The following is a 12,067-nucleotide window of genomic DNA, read 5'->3' as shown; positions in this document are numbered from 1 at the left end:
ATTCAGGCACGTTTTGTTGCTGCAAAAGTAGAATATACACAATAAAAAGGTGTTAAATTGTGAAATACACATAAAAAAGAGAACACATATGTACTGTGAAAAATGCGTCAGACAATGCAATTTTCGAAAGCAATGCAAAATTCTCTGAAATCGAGATTATGTTAGGATAGTGTTTAAAAAAATTTACAGAGATTGAGATCATGCATGACACTAACAAGGTCCTTTCACAGAATTTTCTCACTTTTTTTTTAATCCACAGTAGTTTTAGCAGGTGATAATTTGACTTTGAATTTGTTCGTTTTCAAAGCTTTGAACAAACAAGGGATCTAATGTTTGAAGAGAAAACCAAATACAGTATGCAAACATTTTCAACATTTCTGGTCAATACGCACAGTTGGTTGGCAACTCCAGATCAAAAAAAGATAAGTTACAGCAAACAGATGATTCCAATGACACTTTCGCCTAAAAATATTGACAACTAGGTACCACCAAATTTGCTATTTCAAAAAAAAAAAAAAAATTCAGCTTAGTTGCAATTCTTTTATTGTTGCATATTTTCATGAATCCAGTCGATATAAGAAGAAACGAGAGTGAATACGCCTGGTTTTTGAGGAGTCGCACACGGAATCATTCCCCATGATACAATTCCGATCACGATATTTTTCTCTCCCTGCTTTTGTGCCAAAGGGCCACCGCTATCTCCTGAACATACATTATTGGATCCGTCTAGTCTACCGGCACAAACATGAGTTTGATCGTAGTTTGGCACATCAAACCACATTTTCTCGCATGTTTGTCTATTGTGAATTGGTAAGATTGCTTTCTGGAAAAAAATGCGGTTATTTTAAGTTTTATCATGTGTCTTAAATAATTATTTACTTGTAGAATAATTGGATCCGAAACACTTGTTATTCCCCATCCCGAGACAACACCTTCACCAGTGGGATATTCATCGCGCGGTGGTAGTTCAATTCGTTGGACGTAATCGTTCAGAATAAAAGGCTTCGAAACTTTGATCAAGGCAATATCATAAAGATGTCCATCGCCTCCTTTGTATTTCTTGTGACGAATAAATTTGGCGACTTTGCGTGTTTGTTCATGTCCATTTGGTTTGACCATATTGTGAGCTCCCGCTACAACAACAGATGAATTTTCGGGAACTTTGCAATGAGCAGCAGTCAAAATATAATTTTCATTAATGATGCTTCCGCCACAATGAGTTTCACCTAATTCAATCTGAATGCTGATTTGGTAGGGAAATTCATGCGGAATAGCGGGTTCTCCTCCGACAATTTTTTGTACCGGATTGGCACTTGATAAAGCCAAAAATGCAATTATGACAACAAAATAAAGGAAATATTGCATGTTTACTGTTATATTGTAAATATTAAAGTGAGCCAAATTTTCAAATTTATCTTGGTTTTTAAGAAGATTTGATGATAAGAAAAGTATATCATCAACTTGAAAAAACCCAATTGATTGATAAAATTTTTGTTATCACCTTATCACTTTACAGAACTCTCAAAATGAAAGTTAGTAAAATTTCCAATAATTTTAAGCAGAAATATCTGGTGATGTTTGTAATCAGGCATTGGCATTAAAAAATTTTTCTCCTTAATTAATTTAATTCAAATTCTTTAAAAAATCACGTAAAACAGTAAATTTGTGGATATATTAAATTTAAATTTTTTTTTATTAACTGATATTTTATATTTAATTTGTTTTTAATTCATGTTTTGTTGAATCCAGTCGATATAAGAGGACACAAGAGTAAAAACGCCAGGTTTTCCAGGAGATCCACATGGAATGTTCCCCCAAGAAACAACTCCAACAACGACGTTTTCCTTTCCAACTTTTTGTGCCAATGGACCACCACTATCTCCAGAGCAGACAGAGTTGGAGCCATCTAATTCACCTGCACACACATTTGTGTCCTCATAAGGACTAATCATCCAGAGAGTTGAGCATTCTTCCTCCGAATGGATAGGCAAAATGGCTTTCTGTAAAGGTGCGGAAAATATTACTTATTATTTTTTTTATTTTAAAGAGAAAAAAAGTGAGCCTTACTTGTAAAATTATTGGGTACGATGGATTCGAAGTATTGCTAACTGAACCCCATCCAGACACAATAGCTTTTCCACTTGGATATTCTCCAGCCTTGGGTAATGCAATACTTTTTACGAATTTGTTCAAAACAAAGGGCTCCGAAACTTTGATGAGTGCAATGTCAAATGGAGCCACTGATCCCGGATAATCTTCGTGACTGATGAACTTTTCAATTAAGCGATGTTGTTCATTTTTATTTGGGCTTGATAAATTGTGAGCTCCAGCTACAACCAAAGATCCTTCAGGGACGATACAGTGGGCAGCAGTTAAAATGTAGTTTTCATTCAAAATACTTCCGCCACAGTGATGTATACCCGATGCCGACCGAATACTGATTTGATAAGGAAACTCGTGAGGAATGGCATCCTCGCCACCAACTACTCGTTGGATTGGATTTGCGTAGGCAGATGCAATAATTGCAGTTGAAATTAGGAGAGAAGCTAATACTTTCATGTTTACGGCTTTAGACTGATAACTGATAGTGAAAGAGAAAATTCAATGTGCTTTTATATTGTTCGAAGAATTCTTTGAACGGAATTTAATTGACGTACGGAAAGTTCCTCTTGAAATTATTGATGAATGAATTCATCTTATCTCTCCACTTAAGTTTTGAATGGTTACTTTAGCAATCTATTACGTACATTTAGCGTAATTTCTGGAGCTCTTGAAATTGTTTCTATGCATTAGAAAAAATTATGCAATTGTTGTGATAAAAAACCCTCGTTAGTCAACATCCGTCTTTCTCAACTTTAAATTTCGAGGTCAACAACATAATAACAAAATACGGTACGGTAAACAAATTAAATATCTATCTAAAGTCAGTGAGTGGAATAATGATCCTTGTGAAGTATGCTTCTAACGTTACCTTCTAATCAGGATTATCTCCGTGTGTATATATGAGTTTACAATATAAAGTATTGTGTATTTTCCTTCAATGAGCGATTATTCATAATTAATAGCTAATTTGAAAGGTATAAATCAAAAGTTATTAGTGTATACTTATAGCAAAAGCCGTAAGAAGGTAAAATCACGGTAATATAATTATGGTATTAAATTGTCATGATTAGTGAGTATCACAATATACTGACTTTTTTTTTTGCATTTCGTGCTTACCAGACAGAATACGGTGAGTTATATTTTCCAGCACAGTAAAAAATCTGCGTTTCGCGGCGAGAGATGTGATGCGAGATATGAGAATCAAATATTTGACTTTTTTTTTTTGAATAAAAGGCAAGTAAATATTTTATCATTAAAATGATCTACTTAAGACGAGACATTAACCCATGGAAAAATTGCTTCAAACAAGCCAAAAAATTGATTGTTCACGTCTCGCGCGAGAAGTAAAATTTTTGCTGTATCTACGTGGTGCTGATTAAAAAGTGAGCTATTGAAATTCGATCTGGTTTCTACTTCCTAATTATCTTGTTTTGTGCCAAAAAAAAATTTAACAAGTCGTTCCAATTATTCATCATTACTAAGTATAAGTGCTGTACTTGCGGAATTCTCAGTTGCCCGATCTTTTGTCGGCAAAAGCCTTTTTTTCGCATGATATTAAATCAAATTGAGTACACAGCAGCAAAAGTATCATCAATGTGTCATAAAATAATACAGTTGATAGATTGAAATGGTAACCACCTGGTACTTCTCTCGTGAAATGTGTTAGTCCCGATACACATGCTTCCAAAGTCTCGCAGTTGATCATTAAAATAAATAAATATACATAATTATACCTTTGATTTTATAAATATGAACGTATGTAGCGTCTTTCATTACACGCACTTATTTTTCCTTTTTTGCTTGTACCATTATTAGCAATTCTTTTACGTGTCAAAATAAGTAGTTGTTTGTAAGCCAATGAACATTTACACGCGTAATTACCATACTTTTGTACTTTTTATGTTTTTTTTTTAATAATGAACTCACTTTAAGATTTGAAAAAAATATTTGTTTAAATTAGTTACAACGAACTTTCTCATTCCTTTTTATACGCGTATATTGATTGACTTGAACTAAACTCCAAAACAACTCAAAAAATTGACATCCAAAGTCTCACATTTAAATTTTTTCTTCTTTTTAACTTTTGTCAATTCTCATTATCGAGTATTTTTCTTGTTTACTCTTTTTATATAGAATAACGATATGAATGTCAATATGTTACGGTAAAACAATTAATCATTCAGTGTACCATGTAATGCTTGTGTTTCCCTTATATCATGCGGTCATGTTACAATACAATATTTTGATTGGTATTCTATAAATGTTTCGATCTCTGATGACTTATTAATTGTTTTATTTATGCTTGTCAGGTGATGTATTCAAAATAACTGTATGAGAATGGGTTGTTGTGTCATTATATTGTTCTGGTAATTAAAATAAGCCTCGTTTTATTTATTTTTTTTTTCAATTACACCTTCTGTTTTTTTTGCTCCTGATTGTATCGCAAGTTGATGAGTACTTGATGATACTGTCACCGTTGAAAAAAAAAGTTACACCTTGGTTAGACGTTTGCACATAGTTTTGTGACTCACAAGCCACATTCGCGCTACTGGATGCTCTAAAAAATTTGCACCAAAGAAATCATGCAATTTTCATGTAAAATGAGATATCGGTCGAAACACATGCAATTCAATAAAAGAGAGAAAAAATATCGCTTGCGACTTTGTATGCATATAAAAAAATTATAAAACAACGTGCATTTAACATTTTATTCTAAAATTATTCAAGATTTCAGTAGGAACCGGACTGCGATAACTTGGTGTTTGCACTGCTGCTGCTGCTTCTCTCCAGCGCAGTGACATGAATACAAAAACACATACAAAGTGTTTTTAATGTGTAACAAAAACATAAAACATTGAAAAATGATAAACAATCTATACTTTTATAAAAAAAAAAAGGAACAGAGTGAAAAGAAATTAAATATGTGAAAAAGGCAACTTATACAGTAGACGTGTAAAATAAAATATATATGAACATAAATGTTGTTTCTCCGATTTTTTTTTTCGTTGTTGCTTAAAACACATACACACTAGTCTGGATAACAAGTGCGATTTTTGGATTATTTCCTTGTTCAAGCCAAGGGAGAAACGCAAACTGCAACGTTCGTGTTCGCGTGATTTTATGCAATTTAAGAATCCAATATAGAAGTGTGAATTGTAGAGAATTTCATTTGACATTTTAAAATATATTTCATTAATTAAAAAATATCGGAAAGATGATGCGATTAGAATTGAGTATTTTAATTGCTTTCAAATAATTTTTATTTGCAGCGCATATGTATGAAATACCATCAAAGAGAGAGAAAAGAGGTAATTGTTATTAAAATATTCATCATGTTGAGAAGAAATGCTTAAAAAATCGATCTTTTGGCCATAATTTGTGAATTTTTTGAACATTTTATTATTTTTCCTTAATTTAATTTTTATATTTACAGGGAATTCGGAGTCATTCCAGCTTTGGAAAAATTAGGTTACGCAACTTCGGTGGTCAAGGTTACATGACGTGCATCGGTAATTCTGGACGTCTCGAAGAAAATTCGTCTAACACAATTGAAATGAAGAATCTCTAATAAAGGTTTAAAGTGATTGATGAATTTCACTCATGAACTCATTAGGACAAAGTTTTTCGGCAATTATTGGATTTTTTTTTGCAAAAGAGACAAGGTGGCTTCTTAAGCTTTAATAGTTGAAACTACAAAATATCTCATTACTTTTTTTGGTTCAAATTGACCGAAGCTCATTGAATATGAGATTAATTGACCGCCATCGATTCTGAAAATCTAAAAATGTTTAATTATTTTCTTGAAAATAAAAATATAATAAAAAGGTAAAAATCGTTCGAATTTACAAATTTTTTGTAGTCACTCCATCCTAATATTTTGGTGTTTGAAGTTATGTGAAACAGTTTTCGAAGTTGTATGTGCTTAATAAAAGTTTGTTTGTCTGCTAAGAACATTTTATTAATTTTTTACACTGTCATAATAATTTTTCCTTAAAGTAAGTTTTTTTTCAAATTTCTATATCAGTTTTTCAGTGTAAAAAATATAAAAAAGGGTACAACTGACAAAAATACATACTCTGAAAAAAAATAGGAAACGCCGCAGGTTCTTTGATATTTTATGCTCAATTTTCTTTTGTTTTTACTCCCTTTTTCGAATATTGACAAAGCAAGGCATTAATTGTTATAGAGACCATAAAAGTCGAAAAAGTACCTACGAAGTTTGGAGTGTTTCCTTTCTCTTATTTTTTTTTTGTCGAAACAAAGTTTTTCTTTGATTTCTTTTTGCAACCTTTAGCCTTACCACCTTGTAAAGTTAATATTTTTCTAATAAAATGGCTAGTATCATTATCATAATCTTCCTTTTGTGTATTCTCATGTACCGGAGGTAAAAATCTCCGGCTGACTTCCCAAATAAAACAAACATTAAATTATCTTAAATACACTTTGGTTACTGTTCCTTCTACATTTTTTTTTACTACACCGTTCAAGTGTGTGTTTTGTGTTTCTTACAATCACAGTGTTACATCTGCACTTAAAAGTGGCAAAGGTTAATCGCGTATAAATTGCATTTATGAAATATGAATGGTAATTAAAGGATCATTTGTTTAGATAAGTGAAAAAAGGGCTTAATTAATGATTGTTTTAGAGTTAAGAAAAAACCGTCGCGGCAGTGTCTCAAGATTGTAGCATCAGGGTCATTAATTTTGTTTATTTGAAAAAGGTAAAAAAAAAGAAGAAACTCTAATATGGCAAAGAATTTCAATCGACCATCAAATTTGGTATTCTAATTAATTTAATGTCACATAAATTTGAAAACCGCTCAAGTTTAACGTTTATGATTTTTATATGGCGTTTCTAAGAAGTTATAAAAAATTTTTCGATAGCATTTTTGTAACATTAACTTCATAAAATTTTGGTTTTTGACTAACTGTTATTATCATCATTATGTCCGATGCCACTTAATTTGTTTTTATTGAGTTAATGTATTTCTCCAAACAACACAGTCTCACATTTTTTACCTGTTCTATGGCAGCAATTATTCTTTTTATTAATTGAGGTAACGAAAGAATAAAAAAAGCCAACTTGTCAGACAGTTGAGTGAGTACAATCTTTTATTTTTAGAATGGATCAGGTACGGATCTTGTTTTTCATTCATGAATCTAGATTTCTATCGGATCAACTTGTTTCGTACACATTCATTTTGTGTTTACTCACATATAATTTTTATATCCCTTTTTCACAAATTCTATTAATTATGTGGGTGTTTCTTTTCTCTTCGTTTTTTTTTTTGTTTTTACAATGGCATCTATCCTAAAATTAATGATTGGAACAAATACAGCCCATGCACAGAGACTTCTTAATACATTAAACTAACAAAAAAATAAATAGAATATGTCTAACAAAGTGAAAATAGCAGACACAATAGGTGCGTGCCGTCGTCGTACAAAGCGCACCGAAGAATAATGTCGAGGAATTTTTGTCCATTACATTTACGGGAAAACATTCATAGAACTTTTGGGCAAAAAAAAGGAAGGGCGAGCTAATTATAACTTTTGTGTCTTACACCGAAGATATGCGTTGTCGGTCGTATCCTTTCTGCATGAATGCACCTTGCTCTAACCACATTCTCTCCACTGTCATATGGCTACATGCCCTTTTTGATCATCATCATCCTTCTTCTTTCTTCGTGTTGAGACAAATTGAATCGACGAAAAAAAAACTAATCTATTCTCTAGGGATATTTCATCTAGCAGCGAGAAGAATACAATAATAACAAGGAAAAAAAAACAGCTAAGAAATATACTTAAAATGTCAATCACACTTTGATTATATAGCGTGCACCATTACAAATGTAGAAAGAAAAGAAATTCGTTTCTACTATCATTATATTAATGAAGTTTTCATTATTCAGACAAAATGGAAAGAAAACAATGTATTTTATTATTTTAAATGTATAACATGGGTCGTAGAAAAAATAAATTCTGTAGTCTATCAATATATCTTTTCCTCCGTAGGTCCTATATATTTATTTGGAAAAAATAAAATTTATTTTCCTATTCATCTTAAGTTATCCAAGTTATTTGTTATTCTGTGTCATGCTTAGGACAAAAAACTACAATGAGACGCAAAATAAATTAGAGTGAAAGGGGAAAGCTAAGGTACAAGGGAAAATTTTGTTGTCACTCAAAAAAACAATCAAGATTACTTGACACTAAAAAGATAATTATTTTCACTATTTCTCTATTTTTTTATGGGAAAAATTCTTATCTTTTATAAAATAAACATTTTTTTTATCTCTGTAACATTATGATTGCTAATTTTAACTGTCAGCAATTTGTTCATAAAATGCGTCGTAGGTACAAAATATTCTTTCCATAATTTCCGACAAATGATTAATTAAACATTCACTATTTTTGAATAAAATAAAAATAAATATCAACATAGAAGAGAGAAATGTAACAATTATATCTCATCCTACACGATATAGTTGAAAAAAAAACTTGTCATACATATTTAATAAGTTATTCGTACTTTTGTACATATATGAAAACCTACACAGAAGTCAATGTTAATTTATGCATTTTAACTCGTTCATTTCGCTTAAGACAAAACAAAAACATAAACATAGCTAGATGAAAAAATATGATATAAAAGATCATCATCATTCTTTATGAAATTAAATAAAATAAAATAAAATAATAATAAACCTGTTTTCGTCATAGTTACATATGTTTCATAAATATAATAAATTATAAGGATGTTTGGAATCAAAGAGACAAAAAGAGAGCAAGAGCAAAATCAAATTGATGTGACTTTTTTTGTTTTAATTTTTTTTTTGTGAAGAATTATATCATAACATGATACTTTTTTATAATTTTATTTTTAAGAACTGGTTTCATCTGAGAAAAAACGTTCATCTGCTTTACACGATTCCACTAAATGTTCTGCATAACAAGTGTTGTGTTATGTCTTTTTTATACCTTTGCACAAGAAACACACACACACTCTTTTAATTTAAGCAATTTTCTTAAAAATGAGCAAATAAGTTATACCACAATGACAGTTATTGTTATTCTTCTTCGGAATTTCTTCTGAAAAAAATATATTTTGCATTTTTCTGTAGGTACAAAGCAACGCCAAATTAGGAAATAAATTTAAAAATATTTTTATAATAAGCTGGTCAATCAAAAATCATAAAATAACAATAAATATTAAAAAAAATGCAGACCATCTAATTAAAAAATGTCTGTGACCTTCGATTGCCGACCGTTGCGAACTTTCAAAAACCCAATGAAGGATTAGACTTAGACAATCAAAAATATTGAATGACTAGTTAAAAAAAAGTTGTGGATGACATTGACATCGTTCTTTCTGTTAAAACGCCGCTTTTTTATTATATAAAAATTTCTTTTGTAATATCAGCTATGCCTAAAAATACGAGTATATAAGACACATATGGGAACATCGTCATTATTATTATTATTATGTACACGCGCATATTATAAGAATATCATGCTTTTGTTATGCTTTTTTTTGTTAAAGTTGAGTGATGTGTGTTTTATATGGGAATATGGTTGGTACCTCTTCTTCTTCTTTTTTTTCTACACATTTATTTTGCTTGTATAATAGTAAGTATTCGAAGTGGCGGTAAGTTTTTTATTTATTGTTTTTTTTTCGTATGTACAACTATGAATGGCATAATATGACATAAAAGGTTTCAACGAGTTAAAATATATTCCTTTCCATTTATTAGAGATTGAATAATAATAGAACGCACAATGGAAATTGAAAAGAGGGAGGATGCTCAATTGTTTCTGAATTATCCAATAATATTTATCATACATATTTAATAGATGCCTTTGATAAAGACGACAACAAAAATAAAAATGAGCTGAACATATTTCATGAAAAAAAAAATTAAGAGAAAAAATGGAGGGCCAGTGCTTGTGGCAGTACATAAATTATTGCATTATTAAAAGGTAATTATGATGTTATAATAAGTTTTTTTTTTTTGTAAAAATTTACATTAAAACTAAGAAGTGAAAAAATATAATAATTAGTAATTACATGTTTTTCGTACAACATTTTCAACAAATAATGTTAACATTAATATTTTAATGTAAATTTTTATCTTTCGTAAATTTATTTTGTACGACAAACACAGTTATATATTTATGCGAAGCACAACAATGGAACATCATCTTTCACCAATTTACACTCTTTTGAGCTGATTATCTTCTTTTTTTTTATTGTCTGTAATTGATGTACAAGTAGCTTGGTCAGAATATTGTTGTTGTTGTGGTCAAAAATGTAGAAAAACCTTTTAAAAATGTTTTAAAATAGTAATTACCGGAAGTGTTCAATTATAATTTACTAAACATAGAGGCTCATAAAATAATAAGAGGAGAAAAAACTACACAGTGGTCAGGAACGAAAAATTTTTGATGAAAGACAAAAATTCTGTTAGTTCCCAGTTATTTTTAATTTATTCAAGTTAATTATTGATTCGGATGCAGAATCTCATAAATTTAAGGAAATATCAGTAAAAGAGTTTTTGACCACACAAAAAGTATCTTTTTGCTCACCGTTTTGATTTTGTTCTATTTCATTGAGAAAAACAGATGACTAGGTTGTTTCTCCCTCCAAATTTAAAATTTCAAGACATGTATAATATTTCTCAGAGTAAGATGATCGACAAATCGTAGAAACCTGACACCCTAATCCAAATTAGTTTGGTTGTTTCATAGTAAAATGGCCTTCTGAAACATATAATTATTAGCTTCAATTTTTGTATGTATTCATTTTCTCCATGCCGCACTCAATCATTTAAAAATTTCGGTTAAAAGGTAACATCACTAAAAATGTTGACCTTTTAGCAGGCAACATCAGAGACACATTAATAGTTCTTACATCCTAGACACATTTACTGCGTGTTGTGGTATAATATCTTTTGTCTGGTTTGATAAAAATCTATGATATATATTGTTTCTACCCATTTTTTGATGATTACTAACTACCATGTTCCGACTTACCGTTGTTGTCTATACGCATGAGAGGAAAAGGTCTACTTAAATTTTTTAATTCCAATAAATTGTTATTATTTTTTTTGTTTCATGTTTCCTTGCAAGAGTAGTTGAGAAAATTATACGTCTAAGTAATAGTTTTAAAATGATTTCGTCCGTATTTTCCTATTTTTGTACAAGAAAAAATAAAAATGTTGTCTAAAAGTGAAACATAAGGTATACGAATGGTAAGTTTTTGTTGTTAATGTTAATGATGATAAAATAATAAAAAGAGTTCAACAATGCGGAAATAACTTATCTTTGACATATATTTTTTTTGTACAATATATATTTATGTTTACTTAACAGTAATAACAATCTCTCTGTTGGCAATGGATATCATAACAATCTTTGTGAACACATGTTTCCGCTACATTTATGGTCATTTTCTGGATAAAATTGGGATTTTATTTTCGTTCCAAATACATGTCCTGCTGGATTTTTACGTCGCTCGTGAGAATCGAAGTAATGTGGCAAGCCATTCCGATGGTAATAACTCATTTTTTATTTTCATTTTTATTATGTCTTTGTACATTGTTGCTAAAAGTTAACTGGACACAACACATTAAAAAAGTATACAATGACTTTTTTCTGATGTTAGATATACAATGTAGAAGTGCTAGTACATAAATGCAGTTAAGTAGGTTGAATGCCAGAAGCAACAATTACAAAATATAATTTATAATTCTTAAAGATAAATTAAAAGTCGACTAAATATAAACCATTTACATGTTCTGTAATCTCTCGTAAAAAATGCATTAGTCCAGATTTCCAATTAAAAAAGGCAGCAACAACATTGCTGGATAATAAATTTAAATATCTATCGATGCAGGAAAAATTTAAGCAGATGTCATAAAATAAAAAAAATATTTTAAAAATATGCTTTTATGAAAAGACGCTTA

General features: G+C 30.1%; 2 protein-coding genes across 2 annotated transcripts; both read right to left on the bottom strand.

Moving 5' to 3' along the window:
• Positions 1-541: 541 nt before the first annotated feature.
• On the bottom strand, positions 542-1,367 carry LOC134837448 (trypsin-1-like). Its single transcript, XM_063852823.1, has 2 exons — positions 880-1,367; positions 542-823 (listed from the first exon to the last, which is right to left on the bottom strand). The coding sequence occupies exons 1-2, from the start codon at positions 1,363-1,365 to the stop codon at positions 542-544; spliced, it is 768 nt and encodes a 255-aa protein (XP_063708893.1). The 5' UTR covers positions 1,366-1,367.
• A 307-nt stretch (positions 1,368-1,674) lies between these two features.
• Positions 1,675-2,571, bottom strand: LOC134836899 (trypsin-1-like). The gene is made up of 2 exons (XM_063852171.1): positions 2,068-2,571; positions 1,675-2,000 (listed from the first exon to the last, which is right to left on the bottom strand). Exons 1-2 carry the CDS (start codon positions 2,557-2,559, stop codon positions 1,725-1,727), a joined length of 768 nt encoding a protein of 255 aa, XP_063708241.1. The 5' UTR covers positions 2,560-2,571; the 3' UTR covers positions 1,675-1,724.
• Between the last annotated feature and the right edge of the window lie 9,496 nt (positions 2,572-12,067).

This window comes from Culicoides brevitarsis, chromosome 1 (assembly GCF_036172545.1).
Source record: "Culicoides brevitarsis isolate CSIRO-B50_1 chromosome 1, AGI_CSIRO_Cbre_v1, whole genome shotgun sequence".
NCBI lineage: Eukaryota > Metazoa > Arthropoda > Insecta > Diptera > Ceratopogonidae > Culicoides > Culicoides brevitarsis.
Note: the sequence above shows the minus strand (reverse complement) of the source record. Positions and strands in the feature narration are given on the sequence as shown.

Excerpts from the sequence above, each read along its gene's own strand:
- LOC134836899 (XM_063852171.1), bottom strand. The coding sequence starts at position 2,559 with ATGAAAGTATTAGCTTCTCTCCTAATTTCAACTGCAATTATTGCATCT. Across the intron at positions 2,001-2,067 it reads CGTACCCAATAATTTTACAA|AAAGCCATTTTGCCTATCCA; the intron begins GTAAGGCTCACT and ends GCACCTTTACAG.
- LOC134837448 (XM_063852823.1), bottom strand. The coding sequence starts at position 1,365 with ATGCAATATTTCCTTTATTTTGTTGTCATAATTGCATTTTTGGCTTTA. Across the intron at positions 824-879 it reads CGGATCCAATTATTCTACAA|AAAGCAATCTTACCAATTCA; the intron begins GTAAATAATTAT and ends ATTTTTTTCCAG.